At 43.5% G+C, this 25,740-nt stretch overlaps 1 protein-coding gene and 1 long non-coding RNA gene across 2 annotated transcripts in view; one reads left to right on the forward strand and one right to left on the reverse strand.

Annotated features, from left to right (window-relative positions):
- Positions 1–9,464, forward strand: part of LOC141162428 (uncharacterized) — a 27,876-nt gene extending 18,412 nt beyond the window's left edge. The window contains exon 3 of the long non-coding RNA XR_012250777.1: positions 9,359–9,464. This is a non-coding gene — a long non-coding RNA (uncharacterized lncRNA). The remainder of the gene's footprint in view (positions 1–9,358) is intronic.
- The window catches only part of LOC141162427 (uncharacterized), a 109,983-nt gene continuing 93,569 nt past the window's right edge, over positions 9,327–25,740 (reverse strand). Inside the window, exon 13 of the mRNA XM_073648542.1 lies at positions 9,327–9,725. Within this exon, the coding sequence (XP_073504643.1) occupies positions 9,718–9,725 (8 nt within the window). The 3' untranslated portion in view covers positions 9,327–9,717. The remainder of the gene's footprint in view (positions 9,726–25,740) is intronic.

The following is a 25,740-nucleotide window of genomic DNA, read 5'->3' on the forward strand; positions in this document are numbered from 1 at the left end:
CTCAAACTGTTTTTTTTTAGATACAAATGGCCCAAAAGTGGATAATACAGAGGTTTGAACCGTGGAACTGCAAAACCACACTTGTATTTCTCGGGCCTACACCAGACTATTTTCAACAGATATATTTGTGTCTGAACAATCAGGAGACACTATTTATTTTTTACGGCAAAAAATGCCAAAAGCAGGATAATAGAGATGTTTTACCGTGGAACAGCAAAACCACAGTTATAATTTACTGGTGTATACCAGCCTTTTTTAAATATATATATATTTGCGGCTGAACAGTGAGCGACACACTCAAACTGTTTTTTTTAGATACAAATGGCCCAAAAGTGGATAATACAGAGGTTTGAACCGTGGAACTGCAAAACCACACTTGTATTTCTCGGGCCTACACCAGACTATTTTCAACAGATATATTTGTGTCTGAACAATCAGGAGACACTATTTATTTTTTACGGCAAAAAATGCCAAAAGCAGGATAATAGAGATGTTTTACCGTGGAACAGCAAAACCACAGTTATAATTTACTGGTGTATACCAGATTTATTTGAATATATATATATTTGCGGCTGAACAGTGAGCGACACACTCAAACTGTTTTTTTTTAGATACAAATGGCCCAATAGTGGATAATACAGAGGTTTGAACCGTGGAACTGCAAAACCACACTTGTATTTCTCGGGCCTACACCAGACTATTTTCAACAGATATATTTGTGTCTGAACAATCAGGAGACACTATTTATTTTTTACGGCAAAAAATGCCAAAAGCAGGATAATAGAGATTATTTACTGTGGAACAGCAAAACCACAGTTATAATTTACTGGTGTATACCAGGCTTTTTAAAATATATATATATTTGCGGCTGAACAGTGAGCGACACACTCAAACTGTTTTTTTTAGATACAAATGGCCCAAAAGTGGATAATACAGAGGTTTGTACCGTGGAACTGCAAAACCACACTTGTATTTCTCGGGCCTACACCAGACTATTTTCAACAGATATATTTGTGTCTGAAAAATCAGGGAGACACTATTATTTTTTTTTTTACAGAAAAAAATGCAAAAAGCAGGATAATAGAGATTTTTTACTGTGGAACAGCAAAAGCACACTTCTGTCTCTCTGGCCTACACCAGACTATTTTCAACAGATATATTTGTGTCTGAAAAATCAGGGAGACACTATTATTATTTTTATACAGTAAAAAATGCCAAAAACAGGATAATAGAGATGTTTTACCGTGGAACATCAAAACCACAGTAATAATTTACTGGTGTATACCACAGTTTTTTAAATAGAGATATTTGCGGCTGAACAGTGAGCGACACACTCAAACTGCTTTTTTTTTAGATACCAAAGGCCCAAAACTGGATAGTACAGCGATTTGACCTGTGGAACTGCGAAACCACACTGGGATGTCGGGCCTACACAAGACTATTTTCAACAGATATATTTTTGTGTCACAACAGTCAGGAGACACTACTGTTTTTCTTTACGGAAAAAACTACCAAAACCTGAATAATAGAGATTTTTTACAGTCCGATCCTCCCCTTCAGTTTCTGTTCACTGAGCCCCAGAAAATAATGTACTGTGTGTCGCCTATGGTGGTGTACATCTCAGCATCTGGAGCTTTCCCACATAGTGCTGCACAGTCATCAATACAGAGACAGCCGTGCAGCTCCAGTTCTCCCTCCGCCTCTACTGTGACGCGCTCGTTTAGCCACATACAGTGCTGGCCAAAAGTATTGGCACCCCTGAAATTCTGTCAGATAATACTCAGTTTCTTCCTGAAAATGATTGCAATCACAAATTCTTTGGTCTTATTATCTTCATTTAATTTGCTTGCAAGGAAAAAACACAAAAGAGAATGAAGCAAAAATCAAATCATTAATCATTTCACACAAAACTCCAAAAAAGGGCCGGACAAAAGTATTGGCACCCTCAGCCTAATACTTGGTTGCACAACCTTTAGCCAAAATAACAGCGAACAACCGCTTCCGGTAACCATCAATGAGTTTCTTACAATGCTCTGCTGGAATTTTAGACCATTCTTCTTTGGCAAACTGCTCCAGGTCCCTGATATTTGAAGGGTGCCTTCTCCAAACTGCCATTTTGAGATCTCTCCACAGGTGTTCTATGGGATTTAGGTCTGGACTCATTGCTGGCCACCTTAGAAGTCACCAGTGCTTTCTCTAAAACCATTTTATAGTGCTTTTGGAAGTGTGTTTTGGGTCATTGTCCTGCTGGAAGACCCATGACCTCTGAGGGAGACCCAGCTTTCTCACACTGGGCCCTACATTATGCTGCAAAATTTGTTGGTAGTCTTCAGACTTCATAATGCCATGCACACGGTCAAGCAGTCCAGTGCCAGAGGAAGCAAGCAACCCCAAAACATCAGGAAACCTCCGCCATGTTTGACTGTAGGGACCGTGTTCTTTTCTTTGAATGCCTCTTTTTTGTCCTGTACACTCTATGGTGATGCTTTTTCCCAAAAAGCTCTACTTTTGTCTCATCTGACCAGAGAACATTCTTCCAAAGCATTTTAGGCTTTCTCAGTTAAGTTTGGCAAACTCCAGCCTGGCTTTTTTATGTCTCGGGGTAAGAAGTGGGGTCTTCCTGGGTATCCTACCATACAGTCCCTTTTCATTCAGACGTCGACGAATAGTACGGGTTGACACTGTTGTACCCTCGGACTGCAGGGCAGCTTGAACTTGTTTGGATGTTAGTCGAGTTTCTTTATCCACCATCCGCACAATCTTGCATTGAAATCTCTCGTCAATTTTTCTTTTCCGTCCACATCTAGGGAGGTTAGCCACAGTGCCATGGGCTTTAAACTTCTTGATGACACTGCGCACGGAAGACACAGGAACATTCAGGTCTTTGGAGATGGACTTGTAGCCTTGAGATTGCTCATGCTTTCTCACAATTTGGTTTCTCAAGTCCTCAGACAGTTCCTTGGTCTTCTTTATTTTCTCAATGCTCAATGTGGTACACACAAGGACACAGGACAGAGGTTGAGTCAACTTTAATCCATGTTAACTGGCTGCAAGCGTGATTTAGTTATTGCCAACATCTGTTAGGTGCCACAGGTAAGTTACAGGTGCTGTTAATTACACCAATTACAGAAGCATCACATGATTTTTCAAACAGTGCCAATACTTTTGTCCACCCCCTTTTTTAGGTTTGGTGTGGAATTATATCCAATTTGGCTTTAGGACAATTCTTTTTGTGTTTTTTTCATTGAAGACAAATTAAATGAAGATAATAATACCAAAGAATTTGTGATTGCAATCATTTTCAGGAAGAAACTGAGTATTATCTGACAGAATTGCAGGGGTGCCAATACTTTTGGCCAGCACTGTACGTGCGCCACTTGGCTGGAGGACAGCAGAAGTGGAGCTGCGACTGCAGGGGATCATCTGAGAGGTAAGTATGACTTTTTTTTTTCTAATACAATGAATAAAATGAGTGTGGGGAGGGGGAGCAAATGATGATGAATTGAGACTGGGGGATGGGGACAGTAAATAATGATGAATAGAGACTGGGGGACAGCAAATGGCAATGAATAGAGACTGGTGGGTGGGGGACAGCAAATAATTATGAATTGAGACTGGAGGTGGGGGACATCTAATGGTGATGACTTGAGGGTTGGACGAGAGCAAATGATAAATTGAGGGGTGTCCTGGTACTGTGCAGGGTGACACTATGTTGCTTTTTTCTTCGTCTGGCGTAGTGTAGAATTTGGGGAAAAAGTGGGGAATGTGCTCTGAAAGCGGTGCTCTAGATAACTGTTATTTTCTGCAGAGACGAGTCCTGGCTGGAAGAAGTGATGGTGGTTTGTGCTGGATGAAGGAGAAGATGTCACTAGTGAGTGTGTTACCTGTACACTTACACAGGAGCCCTGTTTATAGTGTATAGTGTATGTCTCCAGTGATCACTGTATTACCTGTACACTGACACTATATACAGAGCCCCTGTGTATAATGTCTCCATTGATCCCTGTATTACCTGTGCACTATATATATGCATTACTTCAACTTTGATATACAGTAAGGTTTTTAATATAGGCAGTATAGGTACCGTCCCAATTTAGGGTCACCTTGCCGCTGGTGGGACGGCTTGTATACTTTTTTTGATCAAAAATAGTTCACTAAGTACCCTATATTTATTATGCAATTTTGCTTTACATTTATATATAATTATGGTAGGGTATGAGATATATTTTTGTCTTGCTTCTTTTTTGCTAGTGTGAACATGCCTCTGTTTCTTGTATGTCTGCCATCTTAGACCTCAGTTCACATTGTCTGGTTTTTTGACTTGTTTGCATTCTGTGCAATTTAAGGGTGTGGCATGCCCTTTGTTGAGCTGATTGGTATATATGTAGCTTACCACGGGCCTAGGTGGTCTGGAGTTGGGACCCGGTCCTATTTGTCTACCCTTTTATATGCATTACTTCAACTTTGATATACAGTAAGGTTTTTAATATAGGCAGTATAGGTACCGTCCCAATTTAGGGTCACCTTGCCGCTGGTGGGACGGCTTGTATACTTTTTTTGATCAAAAATAGTTCACTAAGTACCCTATATTTATTATGCAATTTTGCTTTACATTTATATATAATTATGGTAGGGTATGAGATATATTTTTGTCTTGCTTCTTTTTTGCTAGTGTGAACATGCCTCTGTTTCTTGTATGTCTGCCATCTTAGACCTCAGTTCACATTGTCTGGTTTTTTGACTTGTTTGCATTCTGTGCAATTTAAGGGTGTGGCATGCCCTTTGTTGAGCTGATTGGTATATATGTAGCTTACCACGGGCCTAGGTGGTCTGGAGTTGGGACCCGGTCCTATTTGTCTACCCTTTTATATGCATTACTTCAACTTTGATATACAGTAAGGTTTTTAATATAGGCAGTATAGGTACCGTCCCAATTTAGGGTCACCTTGCCGCTGGTGGGACGGCTTGTATACTTTTTTTGATCAAAAATAGTTCACTAAGTACCCTATATTTATTATGCAATTTTGCTTTACATTTATATATAATTATGGTAGGGTATGAGATATATTTTTGTCTTGCTTCTTTTTTGCTAGTGTGAACATGCCTCTGTTTCTTGTATGTCTGCCATCTTAGACCTCAGTTCACATTGTCTGGTTTTTTGACTTGTTTGCATTCTGTGCAATTTAAGGGTGTGGCATGCCCTTTGTTGAGCTGATTGGTATATATGTAGCTTACCACGGCCCTAGGTGGTCTGGAGTTGGGACCCGGTCCTATTTGTCTACCCTTTTATATGCATTACTTCAACTTTGATATACAGTAAGGTTTTTAATATAGGCAGTATAGGTACCGTCCCAATTTAGGGTCACCTTGCCGCTGGTGGGACGGCTTGTATACTTTTTTTGATCAAAAATAGTTCACTAAGTACCCTATATTTATTATGCAATTTTGCTTTACATTTATATATAATTATGGTAGGGTATGAGATATATTTTTGTCTTGCTTCTTTTTTGCTAGTGTGAACATGCCTCTGTTTCTTGTATGTCTGCCATCTTAGACCTCAGTTCACATTGTCTGGTTTTTTGACTTGTTTGCATTCTGTGCAATTTAAGGGTGTGGCATGCCCTTTGTTGAGCTGATTGGTATATATGTAGCTTACCACGGGCCTAGGTGGTCTGGAGTTGGGACCCGGTCCTATTTGTCTACCCTTTTATATGCATTACTTCAACTTTGATATACAGTAAGGTTTTTAATATAGGCAGTATAGGTACCGTCCCAATTTAGGGTCACCTTGCCGCTGGTGGGACGGCTTGTATACTTTTTTTGATCAAAAATAGTTCACTAAGTACCCTATATTTATTATGCAATTTTGCTTTACATTTATATATAATTATGGTAGGGTATGAGATATATTTTTGTCTTGCTTCTTTTTTGCTAGTGTGAACATGCCTCTGTTTCTTGTATGTCTGCCATCTTAGACCTCAGTTCACATTGTCTGGTTTTTTGACTTGTTTGCATTCTGTGCAATTTAAGGGTGTGGCATGCCCTTTGTTGAGCTGATTGGTATACATGTAGCTTACCACGGGCCTAGGTGGTCTGGAGTTGGGACCCGGTCCTATTTGTCTACCCTTTTATATGCATTACTTCAACTTTGATATACAGTAAGGTTTTTAATATAGGCAGTATAGGTACCGTCCCAATTTAGGGTCACCTTGCCGCTGGTGGGACGGCTTGTATACTTTTTTTGATCAAAAATAGTTCACTAAGTACCCTATATTTATTATGCAATTTTGCTTTACATTTATATATAATTATGGTAGGGTATGAGATATATTTTTGTCTTGCTTCTTTTTTGCTAGTGTGAACATGCCTCTGTTTCTTGTATGTCTGCCATCTTAGACCTCAGTTCACATTGTCTGGTTTTTTGACTTGTTTGCATTCTGTGCAATTTAAGGGTGTGGCATGCCCTTTGTTGAGCTGATTGGTATACATGTAGCTTACCACGGGCCTAGGTGGTCTGGAGTTGGGACCCGGTCCTATTTGTCTACCCTTTTATATGCATTACTTCAACTTTGATATACAGTAAGGTTTTTAATATAGGCAGTATAGGTACCGTCCCAATTTAGGGTCACCTTGCCGCTGGTGGGACGGCTTGTATACTTTTTTTGATCAAAAATAGTTCACTAAGTACCCTATATTTATTATGCAATTTTGCTTTACATTTATATATAATTATGGTAGGGTATGAGATATATTTTTGTCTTGCTTCTTTTTTGCTAGTGTGAACATGCCTCTGTTTCTTGTATGTCTGCCATCTTAGACCTCAGTTCACATTGTCTGGTTTTTTGACTTGTTTGCATTCTGTGCAATTTAAGGGTGTGGCATGCCCTTTGTTGAGCTGATTGGTATATATGTAGCTTACCACGGGCCTAGGTGGTCTGGAGTTGGGACCCGGTCCTATTTGTCTACCCTTTTATATGCATTACTTCAACTTTGATATACAGTAAGGTTTTTAATATAGGCAGTATAGGTACCGTCCCAATTTAGGGTCACCTTGCCGCTGGTGGGACGGCTTGTATACTTTTTTTGATCAAAAATAGTTCACTAAGTACCCTATATTTATTATGCAATTTTGCTTTACATTTATATATAATTATGGTAGGGTATGAGATATATTTTTGTCTTGCTTCTTTTTTGCTACTGTGCACTATATAGTATATACAGAGCTCCTGTGTATAATGTCACTGGTGATCACTGTATTACCTGTACACTGACACTATATATAGAGCGCCTGTGTATAATGTCTCCGTTGATCACTGTATTATCTGTACACTATACACTACAAACAGAGCTCCTGTGTAAGTGTACAGGTAACACACTCACTGGTGACATCTTCTCCTTCTACCAAGGTTATTAACATTAGCCAAAACCCCAAAAATATACTTTTTAAAAAAAAAAAAAAAAATTAGGATGATGGTAACAAAAATTGTAGACATGGAAGACCCTGAATTTTTGTTTGGTGTAAATAGAGACCAGTCAAAACCCATAGAGTCCTCAAACTCACCAAAAAATCACATGATGGCTTATAATCATGGAAGCAATGGATTATATTTTTATGCTGTGACAAAACATTTTTTTTGGGGGTGGGGGGGGAGAAGGGCAGCAATAAAATTCTTCAGAGTGTTACATTTTCTTGCCCCAATGAGGTACAGTATTAACGACATTCATAAAGCCCCAACCTCTCGGAGTGATTTTATTTACGCCATGTCACGGAGTGAAATGTCGCAACTGCACTGTAATCACGGAGATCAACCACCGGCGCTGCTGCTGCTGTCCCTGGTCTCTTCTCTCTCTACCCTTAATAATCAAATCTCTGTATTATTCAGGCTACTACTCTCATCTTCTTCACTTCTGTGGTACAACTCGTACATTTTTGAGGTATCACCTTATCTTTATGAATGAGCTGCGACGTCTTCTCGCTATCCAGGTTCACCAGAAGTGGCTGCTCCATTTCCTGCCTCTTCTTTTATATAGACTGATAATCCTTCTTCCATATTGGTTGTGATGTACCATGTGATGTGATAGCTACCAGGCATTATGGGAAGACTCGTCTGATCCCACCTGAGATTCCGTCATCTATTTCTGGCCGATGCAGTCTTTTCCATGACATAACATGGCGGCGGCCATTTTTGCTGATTTTCACAAAGCAATTTATAAATTGTTCGAGTTCAGCAAATTCCTCAAAATTTGATGTTTGCATCATATTGATTTGCTCATCCCTAAAAATAAGACTTTTGGGGATGGTAATGGGGGTGACAATGAGGTTACTGAGTAATTGGGAGTCACTTGATAAGTGTATTACACGGAGATGGAGCTGTCCGGTCCAGCGTGCCCTTATATCCACGCAATTGCGAACTTATCGCTCCAGCCTGATTAACCCTTTAGAAGGTTTATGGTGACAGACTGCCCCCTTCCCCCCCCCCCCCCCCCACTGTATGTATATATGCATATTGTGTATTTTTGCCTACCTTCACGTTGGTAAATGCCCAGTAATCCTCCACGTGCTCTTCGTACTTTAAGACCTCGACTTCGTCTACACCCCTAATGCTGACGTAATTCCGTTATAAGTACTGTCTGCGCCTGCGTGTCACCATTACAGATACACTACAGACTTGGGAGTGTGTAAGGAGCACAGAAACGTCTTCTGGACCCAAGATAAACCCAACACGTCTCCCACCGATGTCCTACTCATGATTTGTAGACCACTATGAAGTCTGCTTACCACCAGTACGTTCCAGAAATGTTTTATTTGGTCTGATAGTGGGGGGTCTTTCTACATTATTTTAGGGTTGGGTGGTTTTTGTAGGAACCCTGGAAAGTCTAAGAACATGGACTGAGGAGAACATCATCTTATCTTAGGTCAAGAAGAAGATACAACAATGAAGGTCCATAAATTAGGATTTCGGCCAAATCCAACAATAAGGGATTGTAATGGCCACTAACCCACCAGGTGGTCTCCAACTACAACTCTCAACAGTTGGAGAGTTGCAGGTCGTAGACCATCAAGATCTGAGACACAGGATAATATTATATCACATGTCTTATACCCACTATGGGTAGAAAAGAGGTCTACAACAAAAATGAAGCCCAGGAGGGGGATACAATGTGGGACCCCGAACACAGGTACATGATATGTGGTAGACAGTATATACTGTGTTATCTATGTGCTATGTGATGTACAGATGGAAACATGATGGATGTAACAGACACAAGACACAGGATTGGGAGAAAACTTTATTTTCAGCTTCTGATATTTCTTTGTCCTTTTATTAAATTAGATATTTGTGTATTTTTCTTGAAGGTATGAAAACAATAAGCAGAAATTATGAGGACGCCTACTTATAACAGTATTGAGTATTAATCCAAAAAATGCGAGACATCACTCCAAAGTCAGACCGGGAGAAAACAGATTTTATTAAAACCAATGAACGATTCAGCTCAAGATAGCAATCAAACATATATTCAGTGGTTAGCACTGCGGCCGTGCAGCGCAGGGGTCCTGGGTTCAAATCCCACCAAGGACAACATCTGCAAGGAGTTTCTATGTTCTCCCCATGTTTGCGTGGGTTTCCTCCAGGTTCTCCGGTTTCCTCTCACATTCCAAAGACTGATAGGGAATGTAGATTGTGAGCCCCAATGGGGACAGTGATGGTAATGTCTTTACAGAGCTGTGGAATTAATGGCGCCATATAAGTGAGATAAATAAATATATATGCTATCTTCAGCCAAAAATCAGCCTGGTTGTAATAATTTTTTGCATTTATGTAACATAGTAACATAGTTTTTAAGGTTGAAGGAAGACTAAGTCCATCTAGGTCAACCCATAGCCTAACATGTTGATCCAGAGGAAGGCAAAAAAAAAACATGTGGCAAACACTAAGCTCCACATTGGGGAAAAAAATTCCTTCCCGACTCCATACGACAATCAGACTAGTTCCCTGGATCAAAGCCCTATCAAGGAATCTAGTATATATAACCTGTAATATTATACTATTCAAGTAAGGCATCCAGGCCCTTCTTAAATTTTAACAGTGAATCACTCATTACAACATCATGCGGCAGAGAGCTCCATAGTCTCACTGCTCTTACAGTAAAGAATCTCTGTCTGTGATTATGATTAAACCTTCTTTCCTCCAGACGTAGAAGATGCCCCCTTGTCCCCGTCTCTGGCCTCAGAGTAAAAAGATCAGTAGAAAGGTCTTTGTACTGTCCCTCATATACTTGTACATAGTAATAAGATCACCCCTAAGCCTTCTTTTTTCCACAGTAAATAACCCCAAGTGTAATAACCTGTCTTGGTATTGCAGACCCCCCAGTCCTCTAATAACCTGTCTTGGTATTGCAGACCCCCCAGGCCTCTAATAATCTTGGTCGCTCTTCTCTGCACCTTCTCTAGTTCAGCTATGTCTTTCTTATACACCGGAGACCAGAACTGTACACAGTATTCTAAGTGTGGTCGCACTAATGACTTGTATAGAGGTAAAATTATCTTCTCCTCATGAGCATCTATGCCTCTTTTAATGCATCCCATTATTTTATTTGCCTTTGCAGCAGCTGCCTGACACTGGCCACTAAATGTGAGCTTGTCGTCCACCAATACACCCAGGTCTTTTTCAGTAACAGTTTTGCTCAGTGTTTTACAATTAAGCATATAATTATACATTTTATTTCCTCTGCTCAAGTGCATTACCTTACATTTATCCCCATTAAAGCTCATTTGCCATTTATCAGCCCAAGCTTCTAGTTTACATAGATCCTCCTGTAATATAAAATTGTCCTCCTCTGTATTGATTACCCTGCAGAGTTTAGTGTCATCTGCAAATATTGAAATATTACTCTGTATGCCCCCTACAAGGTCATTAATAAATATGTTAAAAAGAAGGGGGCCCAATACTGACCCCTGTGGTACCCCACTGTTAACTGAGACCCAGTCTGAGTATTTTCCATTAATAACCACCCTTTGTTTCCTATCACTGAGCCAATTCTTAACCCACATACATATATTTTCCCCTATCCCCATTGTTCTCATTTTATATATCAACCTTTTGTGTGGAACCGTATCAAAAGCTTTTGAAAAGTCCATATACACAACATCCACTGCATTTCCTTGGTCCAGTCTGGAACTTGTCTCCTCATAAAAGCTGATCAGATTAGTTTGACAGGAACGGTCCCTCGTAAACCCATGTTGATATTGGGTCATGAGGTTATTCTTCTTCAGATACTCTAGTATAGCATCTCTTAGGAAACCCTCCAGGATTTTACCCACAGTAGAGGTTAAGCTTACCGGCCTATAATTTCCAGGTTTGGTGTTTGTCCCCTTTTTGAATATTGGCACCACATTTGCTATACGCCAGTCCTGTGGTACAGACCCTGTTATTACAGAATCTTTAAAGATTAAAAATAATGGTCTATCTATGATGTTACTTAATTCCTGCAGTACTCGCGGGTGTATCCCATCCGGGCCCGGGGATTTGTCAACTTTAGTGATTTTTAGACGCCGCCGTACTTCCTGCTGGGTTAAGCAAGTGACATTTACTGGAGAATTTTTGTTATCACTAATCATGTTTTCTGTCATGCAATTTTCTTGTGTAAATACGGTTGAAAAAAAATCATTTAGCATATTGGCTTTTTCCTCATCCTCATCCACCATTTCACCCAGACTATTTTTAAGGGGGCCAACACTATCATTTTTTAGTTTCTTACTATTTATGTAGTTAAAGAATATTTTGGGATTATTTTTGTAGAAGAGCTTTCGGTGATAACTTAGGAGATTTCGCACCCATTTTTGCATAAAAAGTGCAACATTTATCTATTGATTATGTATCTATCATCTATCTATCATCTATCTATTATCTATCATCTATCTATCTATCTATTATCTATCTATCATCTATCTATTATCTATCATCTATCTATCTATTATCTATCTATCATCTATCAACTATTATCTATCACCTATCTATTATCCATCTATTATCCATCTATTATCTATCTATTATCTGTCATCTATTATCTATCTATCATCTATCTATCATCTATCTATTATCTATCTATCATCTATCATCTATCTATTATCCATCTATTATCTATATATTATCTATTATCTGTCATCTATTATCTATATATTATCTATCTAATATCTATCTTTCTATGTCATATTTCATTATCTATCTCATATCAATGTTTATTGTAGAAAGACAGAGATGGAATAGATTAATATATAGACAGATACATAGGAGATGGATTGAAAAACAAAAAAAGAATTTGCGGGGAAAAGCCTCAGGTTCTCACTGGGACTGAGATCTCGGGAGTTTCCTGAACCCAACATATCCATGTTTTATTCCCTTGACCACTTAGTTCTCACTTTTGCCTTTTGACCTGGTCTCCATCATGGGGGGAAAAAGCATCATCAAGACATTGTCCTGGTTGATGGGAGAAGTGGCTCTTGGAGGAAGTTCAGATCTCATTCTTAATTCAGGGCCATGTTCTTAGGTAAATTGTGAGTGATCCCCTCCATGGATGAGAGGCCCCCGCACATGAACGGTCTCAGGTCTCATGGCAGTGTCAACTTCTCTTCTCAGGTCAATCATTTCTTCCAGACATCTCAAACAGTGTGAGGGGCTTCAACAGAGAGAACAACTGCAGGAAGTGCAGGGTCCGGACTGCTGAGGACAGGGGTAATGTTATTCTCTCTGATGAAGTCCCTCACACTGGGACATCTGGAAGAATAATTGTCTCGAGAAGAGAAGTTGATGCTGCCATGAGTCTTGTGTCTGCCAGCACTAAAGCCTCCTGAGATCCCTCATGTGTGGGAGCTTCTCATCCATAGAGGGGATCACTCACTACCATGAGTAATGAACAAGATCTAAACCTCATGAACATGAACAATTTCTCCTATCATGACGGACAATATGGTGATTATGTTTTTTTCCCCATGATGGAGACCATGTCACAAGGCAAAAGTGCGAACCAAGTGGTCGGGGAACAAAACATGGACATTTTGGGTCCAGGAAACTCCCCAGATCTCAGTCCCAGTGAGACCGTGGTGAGAACAAAAGTGAGAACCAAGTGGTCGAGGAACAAAACATGGAAATTTTTTGTCCAGGAAACCCCTCGGATTCCAGTAAGAACTTGCGGTCAATCCTCAAAAAGAGACAAAGAAAGACCCAGAAATTGCGATTACTCCGAGCTCTGAGACAAGAACAGGCGGCCATCAGTCAGGAAGCCGATATCCAGCTTCTGGGGCGAAGGGCAGAAGTCTGGAGAATTAGGGGCAGTGCTGACGGGAATATTGAGGAGTCACAGAAACTTCAAGAATTTGTTAATTGTCCTTAAGTATCCAGAAAAACATTCGACAAAAAGATCAAAAGGAAGAAGCAAAATGTGAAAACCAAAATTTGTGTCAAGTCTAAATTTTTTTGTCCAAGACTGTATATTGTATCTGCTATCTATTGTCTATGTGTAATGTATTCATTATCTCACATCTATCTGTCCCTCCATGAGCTACATGACCTTGATGCCAACTTGCTGATGGTTTCCTTTTGAGCATCTTTTCTTCACCTTGCACGAAGTAGACCTAAATGAAAGCAGCAACCTAGAACATGTCATAAGTCATGTCTGCAGCTTCTTGTACGTTTCCTCCGTCCTCAGTGTAGCAGCCCCTCTGCGATCACTAGTTGTGTCTCAGTCTCCAGCTTGGGTTCCTCCTGAGCCCCCTTGTGTCATACATTACCATCACAGTCAGTGCAGAATGGGGACAGCCTCACTTCCTCAGCACTCCGAGCTTGTTAAGATCTGCATATATATATGTACTGTATACTCCTCCCTGTGGAGGAAGTCTCTACAGATGCAATCCTGATTTATAGAAGTGATCATTCACTCGTCCTCCTCTATTACAGACGTTGTTCAGGGCACAGAGAGGGGGCCACTCTCATGGACCCCTCTAATAGCGACACTAGAGGGTTGCTGCAAAGATCCCCTCCAGATAATGATCCCCACTTCTTCCTCCAGACTTCTTTACTTTTTCACCTTCTAAGATCATCTCATGGATATAGTGATACATTGTAACAAACCCTGAGCTGTGTGACCAGCATTACTTAAGGGCAGGTTCCAGTTATATTTCCATTCATTGACAGCAAGCAGAATTAAAGCATAAAACACTTCAGCTTTCTGGGATGCGTCGTGTGGGGGGATATTTTGGAGAGGGGCAATGTGGGGGGCATATTTTGAAAAGGGGAATTGGGAAGGGGATATTTTGCAGAGGGACAGTTTTGGGGATATTTTGCAGAGGGGCATAGTTTGCACTGAGGGGATAGTTTGAAGAGGGGCTGTACATGAATCTTTTGTGCAGGAAGCCGTGAGGGGTAATTATTTATTTAGAGGCCCAGCATGGGAGATTTTTACTTATTGGGCACTGTAATGATACTTTTATTTTTAAGGGCACAGTATAGAGATGTGTAGCTGGAGATGGAGAAGAAGGAAGTCTGCAGAGACAAGCTTTAGGAATCAAACCTCATCAAATCATGGGGTCTGTGCTACATGGAGACAAAAAGGGATGGGATCAACTTCAATCAGAGAAGATATCAAATAAAAGGTACCTGGATGTGTGGCGCCCTGCTGCGCATTGGTGCCACAGAACCCAGAAGGGTGCATGGATGGATTTCTCCACAAGAGGCCCTCACAAATTCACACACCTCCACCCTACCACCTCAGACCAGCAGAGGGAGCCCGTTAGGGATATACAGTACAGACCAAAAGTTTGGACACACCTTCTCATTTAAAGAGTTTTCTAGATTTTCATGACTATGAAAATTGTACATTCACACTGAAGGCATCAAAACTATGAATTAACACATGTGGAATTATATAGTTAACAAAAAAGTGTAAAACAACTGAAAATATGTCTTATATTCTAGGTTCTTCAAAGTAGCCACCTTTTGCTTTGATGACTGCTTTGTAGTGTTGAGCTTACATGCTCGGCACTGCTCGGTACTCGCCCGAGCATCACGCTACTCGGGAGGTTCGGCGAGCACCGAGCATTTCCGGGTTACTCGGGCGGGAGCTCGGGTCTCCGCCCTGCATGTTTGGCGCTCTTTACAGAGCCAATGAACATGCAAAATAGTTAGTGTAGGGTCTGTAAAGGCTGCCAGAACAAACAAACAGTCCTTCTCAGGACTAATATCCATCCCAGATATCAGGCAGGCAGGCTGTATAGGAGACGCAGTGGTTATACCACCAAACACTGCATTACAGTTTTTTTTTCCTCGTACACACTGTACAAATACCCGTCTTATTAACCTATTGGAGTCCCCCCCCCCCCAAAAAAAAAAAAAAAGTGTGTCTCTGAGTTTTCAGACACAAATATATCTGTTGAAAAGAGTCTGGTATAGGCCATAGAAGTGTGGTTTTGCAGTTCCACGGGTTAAATCTCTGTAGTACCCAGTTTTGTGCCTTTGTTATCTAAAAAAAACAGTTTGAGTGTGTCGCTCACTGTTCAGCTGCAAATATATATATTTAAAAAAGTCTGGTATATCGCAGTAAATTAAAACTGTGGTTTTGCTGTTCCACGGTAAAAAATCTGTATTATCCTGCTTTTCGCATTTTTTGCAGTAAAAAAAAACAGTAGTGTCTCCTGAGTGTTCTGACACAAAAATATATCTGTTGAAAATAGTCTGTTGTACGCCTGACAAATCCCAGTGTGGTTTTGCAGTTCAACGGGTAAAATCTGTGTAGTATCCACTTTTGGGCCTTTTGTATCTAAAAAAAAAACAGTTTGAGTGTGTCGCTCACTGTTCAGCTGCAAATCTATATATTTTAAAAAGTCTGGTATACAACAGTTTATTAAAACTGTGGTTTTGCTGTTCCACGGTAAAAAATCTCTATTATTAAGGTTTTGGTATTTTTTCCATAAGGAAAAACAGTAATAGTTTCTCCCTGATTGTTCTGATTGTTTAAAAGAGTCGGGTGTAGGCCAGAGAAATAGAACTGTGGTTTTCCTCTTCCACGGTTCTAATCTAATTTCTATTACCCTTTTTCCATTGATAGTGCGAGTGTAAGCTATTTTACTTCCTTTACAATGGGCAAGGAACGTGGCAAGGGACGTGGAACTGGACGTTCTGGTGATGGTGCGTGCAGAGGACGGGGCCGTGGCCAAGGTGAAAATGTGCCACAACCAACAGCCACATCTTCTCGCTCCCACTTCTTGACCGAATTACTAGGGAAGCACAGAACAACACCAGTATTGAGAACTGATCAGTGTGAACAGGTTATTAATTGGATAGCAGATAATACTTCCAGTTACCTGGGCACCACCACCTCCGGTCTATCTTCCACACGGTCAACTCTTAGTAGCCGTGAATCTCGACCGCATACTCCTCCTCACCCTGATGCTCCTTCCTCCCACCATGCCGAGTGTCATCAGACAGCAATTGATCCCACACTTGGACACTCTGAAGAGCTGTTCACTGGTCCATTTCCATATATGTGCCCCTCGCCTGCTACGCTTGAAGTGGTGGAAGAGGAGATCCCATGTAGCGATGCCCAAATATTTGAACAGCCACGGCCACAGGAAGTCGACGCTGGCAATTTGTGACAAGAGGTGGACGATGACGAGACACAATTGCCAGGAAGTGAGGAGGAGCATCGTGGTGCGCAAGTGGAAGAGGAGGTGGTGGATGATCTAGTAACTGACCCAACGTGGCAGGAGGACATGCAGAGTGAGGCCAGCAGCACACAGGGGGAGGGAGGCTGAGCACCCCAACAGGCAGGAAGAAGCAGTGTGGTGGCCGCAGACAGAAGGCGGGCTACCCGTAACACCAACACGAGGGACGTTGCCAGTACAAGCTGTAGGTCTTCCAGAGTCTGGAAATTTTTTAAAGACTCTGCTGATAACCCCAAAAAGACCATTTGTACCACCTGCCATGCCAGCATCAGCAGGGGTGACAAAACTACCAGCCTGACTACCAGCATGATCAGGCACATGGCAGCAAAGCACCCGACTTTGTGGGGCGAACCCCAGGGTCCACGACCAGTGTCAGCGGGTGTCACCACTGCTTCTTCCGCTGTTGTGCGTGCAATAGAACCCCCTGTTGTGTGTGCAAGGCAATCCCCTGTCCATACTGCATGTAAAGATGCCCCCTCCTCTCAGTCTTCACTTGTTATGGCAGTTTCTCAAGAAACAGCATCAACGTCCACGTCCACGTCCCACCGCAGCGTTCAATTGTCCATATCCCAGACCTTTGAATGAAAGCGGAAATTCGCAGCTAACGCCCCACAGGCCACAGTCCTAAATTCGCACATTTCACAACTGCTTGCATTGGAAATGCTGCCTTTTAGGCTGGTGGAGACGGAATCCTTCAGCAACCTTATGGCGGTGGCCGTCCCTCGGTACTTGGTCCCCAGCCGACACTATTTTGCCCGGTGTGCCATCCCCGCACTACACAAGCACGTGTCCCAAAACATCTGCCGTGCCCTCAACAACGCAGTTACTGGGAGAGTCCACCTGACAACGCTGTTGTGCGTGCAATAGAACCCCCTGTTGTGTGTGCAAGGCAATCCCCTGTCCATACTGCATGTAAAGATGCCCCCTCCTCTCAGTCTTCACTTGTTATGGCAGTTTCTCAAGAAACAGCATCAACGTCCACGTCCACGTCCCACCGCAGCGTTCAATTGTCCATATCCCAGACCTTTGAATGAAAGCGGAAATTCGCAGCTAACGCCCCACAGGCCACAGTCCTAAATTCGCACATTTCACGACTGCTTGCATTGGAAATGCTGCCTTTTAGGCTGGTGGAGACGGAATCCTTCCGCAACCTTATGGCGGTGGCCGTCCCTCGGTACTTGGTCCCCAGCCGACACTATTTTGCCCGGTGTGCCATCCCCGCACTACACAAGCACGTGTCCCAAAACATCTGCCGTGCCCTCAACAACGCAGTTACTGGGAGAGTCCACCTGACAACGGACACGTGGACAAGTGCTTTTGGCCAGGGACGGTACCTCTCCCTGACGGCACACTGGGTAAACATAGTGGAAGCCGGGACCCAGTCGGACCTTGGGATGGAACACATCCTCCCCACACCGAGGATTGCGGGCCCTATGTCAGTCAGAGTTGCCCCCACAGTGTACAGCTCCTGCGCATCATCCTCCTCCTCCTCATGTTCAGCCTCCATCTCAGATATCACCACATCAGTTACAAGCTGGAAGCATTGCAGTACTGCCTCCGCCAAGCGGCAACAGGCTGTGCTGAAACTCATAAGCTTAGGTGATAAACCTCACACTGCTTGTGAGTTGTGGACAGCTGTGAAAGAGCAGGCAGATCTGTGACTGAGACCGCTGAACCTACATCCCGGCATGGTCGTGTGTGACAATGGCCGTAACCTGGTGGCGGCTCTGAGGCGAAGCGAGATCACACACGTACCATGCCTGGCTCATGTGCTTAACCTCGTGGTTCAGCAGTTTCTTAAATCGTACCCCGAGTTGCCAGATCTGCTCGTGAAAGTACACCGCCTGTCAGCTCATTTTCGCAAGTCGGCTACAGCTTCCGCCGCCCTTGCTGTGTTGCAGCAGCGTTTGCAGCTTCCGGCACACCGACTGGTGTGTGATGTCCCCACACGTTGGAACTCTACCCTCCACATGTTGCAAAGTATTTGTGAGCAGAAGAGAGCAGTTGTGGAGTACCAGCTGCAACAAGGCCATCGATATTCAGGTCAGACTCCACTCATAAGACCTCATGAGTGGATCTGGATGTCTGACATATGTACCATCCTGACAAACTTTGAGGAGGCCACCAAGATGGTGAGTGGCAATGACGCCATCATTAGTGTCAGCATCCCACTTGTCTGTCTTTTGCAACGCTCTCTACAGAGAATTAAAGAGGAGGCATTGCAGCCAGAGCATGATGAGATGGATCAAGAAGCCGTAGTGGGCGATTACACACAGCCCAGCCTCATCTCATCCCAATGTGCATTGGGGGACAATGAGGGAGAGGAGGAGGAGGAGGAGGAGGAAGAACAGGAGCTGTTATCATGCTCTGTAGACGGTAGTACCTGTACAAGTGTCATACCGTCGGTTCAGCGTGGGGGGCCTGAGGACAGGGGGGAGGAGGAGGAAGAGGAGAGCATGGTCAGTCGTCATCTTGGTGAGGACACGGAAATCTTGCCCGTTACCAGTCTGGCACGCATGGCTGACTTTATGTTACGCTGCCTTAACCGTGACCCTCGTGTTGTCAAAATGTTGGGTGACAGTCATTACTGGTTGGTGACACTTGTAGACCCCCGCTACAAGGAGAACTTTCACTCTCTTATTCCTGAGGTGGAGAGGTCTACAAAAATGGGCCAGTACCAGAAGGCCCTTGCTGCAGGACTGTTAAAAAAATTCCCATCTGAACACGCTAGCGGCAGAGGTCACAGTTCGTTGACCAACCAAAGCATACAAGCGAGAGAGAGGCAACTCCAATCCAGCAGAGGCAGGGGAACACTGTCAACGTTCTGGGACAGTTTTCTCAGACCCTCCCTTCGGACAGTCCCTGAGGCGCGGGGTACTTTCACAAGGAGTGGAAATTTTCAAAAGATGGTGAGGGAGTACCTTGCCGACCGTACCAGCATCCTCCTTGATTCCTCTGTGCCTTTTAATTATTGGGTATCCAAGCTGGACACTTGGAATGAACTCGCTCTGTACGCCTTGGAGGTCCTGGCCTGCCCTGCCGCTAGCGTGTTATCGGAGCGTGTTTTTTGGTCCGCTGGGGGAATTATAACTGATAAGCACACTCGCATGTCAATTGACAATGCTGACAAGCTGACCATTATCAAAATGAACAAGGGCTGGATTGGGCCAGATTTCTCATCACCACCAAATGACAGCAGAGTAACATAAAGTCAAATCCACTGTATTATTTCGGGAGGTGTACTCCCATGCACCCCTTCACAACCACACATGGGTATACGCTTCCTCATTTCAGCTGTTTTTTGCTCTTCTCCTTATCCTCAGCCTCCACCACCACTATACCACCAGGGTGACCGTGGTCCGTGTTGCCATTATTGAAAGTTCCTCCGTCCTTATTTTTGTCAGCTTTTGCTTGGAAGGCATAAGCAAAGACTGTGGGAGACCCACTCCCCAATAATGGGAATAATGTTTTTAAGATGCTGTACTGTATGGCTCTTGTAAGGGGCAGTAAAAGCGTCTTGTTATACCACTCTGACCTCCACGTCTCTTCTGAGAGGCATCAAAAGCATCTTGTTATACCACTTTGACCTCCATGTTTCTTGTAAGGGGCATTAAAAGCGTCTTGTTATACCACTCTGACCTCCACGTCTCTTCTGAGGGGCATTAAAAGCGTCTTGTTATACCACTCTGACCTCCACGTCTCTTCTGAGGGGCATTAAAAGCGTCTTGTTATACCACTCTGACCTCCACGTCTCTTCTGAGGGGCATTAAAAGCGTCTTGTTATACCACTCTGACCTCCACGTCTCTTCTGAGGGGCATTAAAAGCGTCTTGTTATACCACTCTGACCTCCACGTCTCTTGTAAGGGGCATTAAAAGCATCTTGTTATACCACTCTGACCTCCACGCCTCTTCCGAGGGGCATTAAAAGCGTCTTGTTATACCACTCTGACCTCCATGTCTCTTCTGAGGGGCATTAAAAGCGTCTTGTTATACCACTCTGACCTCTACGTCTCTTCTGAGGGGCATTAAAAGCGTCTTGTTATACCACTCTGAGCTCCACGTCTCTTCTGAGGGGCATTAAAAGCATCTTGTTATACCACTCTGACCTCCACGTCTCTTGTAAGGGGCATTAAAAGCGTCTTGTTATACCACTCTGACCTCCACGTCTCTTGTAAGGGGCATTAAAAGCGTCTTGTTATACCACTCTGACCTCCACGTCACTTCTGAAGGGCATTTAAAGCATCTTGTTATACCACTCTGACCTCCACATCTCTTCTGAGGGGCATTAAAAGCATCTTGTTATACCACTCTGACCTCCACGTCTCTTCTGAGGGGCATTAAAAGCGTCTTGTTATACTACTCTGACCTCCACGTCTCTTGTAAGGGGCATTAAAACCGTCTAGTTTTACCACTCTGACCTCCACGTCTCTTGTAAGGGGCATTAAAAGCATCTTGTTATACCACTCTGACCTCCACGTCTCTTCCGAGGGGCATTAAAAGCGTCTTGTTATACCACTCTGACCTCCATGTCTCTTCTGAGGGGCATTAAAAGCGTCTTGTTATACCACTCTGACCTCCACGTCTCTTCTGAGAAGCATTAAAAGCGTCTTGTTATACTACTCTGACCTCCTTGTCTCTTGTAAGGGGCATTAAAAGCATCTTGTTATACCACTCTGACCTGCACATCTCTTCCGAGGGGCATTAAAAGCGTCTTGTTATACCACTCTGACCTCCACGTCTCTTCTGAGGGGCATTAAAAGCATCTTGTTATACCACTCTGACCTCCACGTCTCTTCTGAGGGGCATTAAAAGCATCTTGTTATACCACTCTGACCTCCACGTCTCTTGTAAGGGGCATTAAAAGCGTCTTGTTATACCACTCTGACCTCCACGTCTCTTGTAAGGGGCATTAAAAGCGTCTTGTTATACCACTCTGACCTCCACGTCACTTCTGAAGGGCATTTAAAGCGTCTTGTTATTCCACTCTGACCTCCACGTCTCTTCTGAGGGGCATTAAAAGCATCTTGTTATACCACTCTGACCTCCATGTCTCTTCTGAGAGGCATTAAAAGCATCTTGTTATACCACTCTGACCTCCACGTCTCTTGTAAGGGGCATTAAAAGCGCCTTGTTATACCACTCTGACCTCCACGTCTCTTCTGAGAGGCATTAAAAGCATCTTGTTATACCACTCTGACCTCCACATCTCTTCTGAGGGGCATTAAAAGCATCTTGTTATACCACTCTGACCTCCACGTCTCTTCTGAGGGGCATTAAAAGGGTCTTGTTATACTACTCTGACCTCCACGTCTCTTGTAAGGGGCATTAAAACCATCTTGTTATACCACTGTTACCTCCACGTCTCTTGTAAGGGGCATTAAAAGCATCTTGTTATACCACTCTGACCTCCACGTCTCTTCCGAGGGGCATTAAAAGCGTCTTGTTATACCACTCTGACCTCCATGTCTCTTCTGAGGGGCATTAAAAGCGTCTTGTTATACCACTCTGACCTCCACGTCTCTTCTGAGGGGCATTAAAAGTGTCTTGTTATACTACTCTGACCTCCATGTCTCTTGTAAGGGGCATTAAAAGCGTCTTGTTATACCACTCTGACCTGCACATCTCTTCCGAGGGGCATTAAAAGCGTCTTGTTATACCACTCTGACCTCCATGTCTCTTCTGAGGGGCATTAAAAGCGTCTTGTTATACCACTCTGACCTCCACGTCTCTTCTGAGGGGCATTAAAAGTGTCTTGTTATACTACTCTGACCTCCATGTCTCTTGTAAGGGGCATTAAAAGCGTCTTGTTATACCACTCTGACCTGCACATCTCTTCCGAGGGGCATTAAAAGCGTCTTGTTATACCACTCTGACCTCCACGTCTCTTCTGAGAAGCATTAAAAGCATCTTGTTATACCACTCTGATCTCCACGTCTCTTGTAAGGGGCATTTAAAGCATCTTGTTATACCACTCTGACCTCCACGTCTCTTGTAAGGGGCATTTAAAGCGTATTGTTATACCACTCTGACCTCCACGTCTCTTCCGAGGGGCATTAAAAGTGTCTTGTTATACCACTCTGACCTCCACGTCTCTTCTGAGGGGCATTAAAAGCGTCTTGTTATACCACTATGACCTCCACGTCTCTTGTAAGGGGCATTAAAAGCATCTTGTTATACCACTCTGACCTCCACGTCTCTTGTAAGGGGCATTAAAAGCGTCTTGTTATACCACTCTGACCTCCACGTCTCTTGTAAGGGGCATTAAAAGCATCTTGTTATACCACTCTGACCTCCACGTCTCTTCTGAGGGGCATTAAAAGGGTCTTGTTATACTACTCTGACCTCCACGTCTCTTGTAAGGGGCATTAAAACCATCTTGTTATACCACTCTTACCTCCACGTCTCTTGTAAGGGGCATTAAAAGCATCTTGTTATACCACTCTGACCTCCACGTCTCTTCCGAGGGGCATTAAAAGCGTCTTGTTATACCACTCTGACCTCCATGTCTCTTCTGAGGGGCATTAAAAGCGTCTTGTTATACCACTCTGACCTCCACGTCTCTTCTGAGGGGCATTAAAAGTGTCTTGTTATACTACTCTGACCTCCATGTCTCTTGTAAGGGGCATTAAAAGCGTCTTGTTATACCACTCTGACCTGCACATCTCTTCCGAGGTCCGAGGGGCATTAAAAGCGTCTTGTTATACCACTCTGACCTCCATGTCTCTTCTGAGGGGCATTAAAAGCGTCTTGTTATACCACTCTGACCTCCACGTCTCTTCTGAGGGGCATTAAAAGTGTCTTGTTATACTACTCTGACCTCCATGTCTCTTGTAAGGGGCATTAAAAGCGTCTTGTTATACCACTCTGACCTGCACATCTCTTCCGAGGGGCATTAAAAGCGTCTTGTTATACCACTCTGACCTCCACGTCTCTTCTGAGAAGCATTAAAAGCATCTTGTTATACCACTCTGATCTCCACGTCTCTTGTAAGGGGCATTTAAAGCATCTTGTTATACCACTCTGACCTCCACGTCTCTTGTAAGGGGCATTTAAAGCGTATTGTTATACCACTCTGACCTCCACGTCTCTTCCGAGGGGCATTAAAAGTGTCTTGTTATACCACTCTGACCTCCACGTCTCTTCTGAGGGGCATTAAAAGCGTCTTGTTATACCACTATGACCTCCACGTCTCTTGTAAGGGGCATTAAAAGCATCTTGTTATACCACTCTGACCTCCACGTCTCTTGTAAGGGGCATTAAAAGCGTCTTGTTATACCACTCTGACCTCCACGTCTCTTCCTAGGGGCATTAAAAGTGTCTTGTTATACCACTCTGACCTCCACGTCTCTTCTGAGGGGCATTAAAAGCGTCTTGTTATACTACTCTGACCTCCACGTCTCTTCTGAGGGGCATTAAAAGCATCTTCTTATACCACTCTGACCTCCACATCTCTTCTGAGGGGTATTAAAAGCTTCTTGTTATACCACTCTGACCTCCACGTCTCTTCTGAGAGGCATTAAAAGCATCTTGTTATACCACTTTGACCTCCACGTCTCTTGTAAGGGGCATTAAAAGCAACTTATTATACCACTCTGACCTCCACGTCTCTTGTAAGGGGCATTAAAAGCGTCTTGTTATACCACTCGGACCTCCACGTCTCTTCTGAGGGGCATTAAAAGTGTCTTGTTATACCACTCTGACCTCCACGTCTCTTCTGAGGGGCATTAAAAGCGTCTTATTATACCACTCTGACCTCCACGTCACTTGTAAGGGGCATTAAAACCGTCTTCTTAAGCTACTGGGACCTCCACGAGTCTTCGAACTGGCATTGCATTTCCTCCTAATTTTTGGAAGCTTTTGCTTGGAAGGCATAAGCAAATACTATGGAAGACCCACTCCCCAATAATGGGAATAATGTTTGTAATATGCTGTATTGCATGGCTCTTGTAAGGGGCATTGCAAGTTGCTCCGTCCTAATTTTTGGAAGCTTTTGCTTGGAAGGCATAAGCAAATACTATGGGAGACCCACTCCCCAATAATGGGAATAATGTTTGTAATATGCTGTACTGCATGGCTCTTGTAAGGGGCATTGCAAGTTCCTCATAATTTTTGGAAAGACTTCCATTCACTGCTTAGGCTAGCAGTGTACAGGAGACCCAGTTGCTATAAATGGAAAAAACGGTTTAGTTAAGGCCCTCTGACCTCCATGTCATTTCCAAGGGGCATTGGAGTGCCTCAAAATTTTTGGTAGGCATTGCACTCACTGTATGCCCTATAGCTGTGTAGCCGAACCGCTCCTTTTGTTACAGAAACATATCCTACAAGACATATGTGGTTGACAGGCCTGATATTGATGTGAATGGTCCCTGTTCCTCCTGCTCTTTCTCCTTTGCCACTACCTCATCCATCATTTATCACCTGAAGCTTTGTTTTAACGGGAGTCATAGAACTGGGATAGTAGTAGGAAAACATCCAGCAATTCTCGGAGGAGGTAGGATATGCGCCAAAACGCTGACCACCTCAGGCCTAGCCGCTACTGCATACATGCGCTTGCATTCCAAGAAAACAAAGCAGATGCTAACTTGTATCATCATCATCATCATAGTCCTCACCTTGGCACTCTCAACTCCCCTGATGGAGAAGCCAGGGCCCACCAGAGGAGTCTGGTTCTCTGGTGGTCTCGTCCAATGCTGCCCTAAAGCAGGCTGGGCTAAGAAAAGTGTGTGGGGGGAAGGTGACAGGAGAAATAGGGGCGGCTGGGGACCATTTATGGACACCCCGCTGCCCCCAGGCGGCTGGGGATCGTGTGTGGACACCCGGCCACGGGGCAGCTGGGGACCGAGTATGGACACCCGGCCGCCCCCTGGCAGCTGGGGACCGAGTGTGGACACCCGGCCGCCGGGCGGCAGCGGACTGAGTATGGATTACAGGCCGCCAACGCAGCCATTACGTGGTGGCCAGATTCCGCCTCCACATGCCTAAAAGGCCCAATTTCAAGTGCAAGCAAGCAGTATGGTATTGC

The sequence above is a fragment of the Phyllobates terribilis genome, unplaced genomic scaffold (assembly GCF_046119375.1).
Source record: "Phyllobates terribilis strain yellow unplaced genomic scaffold, ASM4611937v1 Scaffold_9__5_contigs__length_417890890, whole genome shotgun sequence".
NCBI lineage: Eukaryota > Metazoa > Chordata > Amphibia > Anura > Dendrobatidae > Phyllobates > Phyllobates terribilis.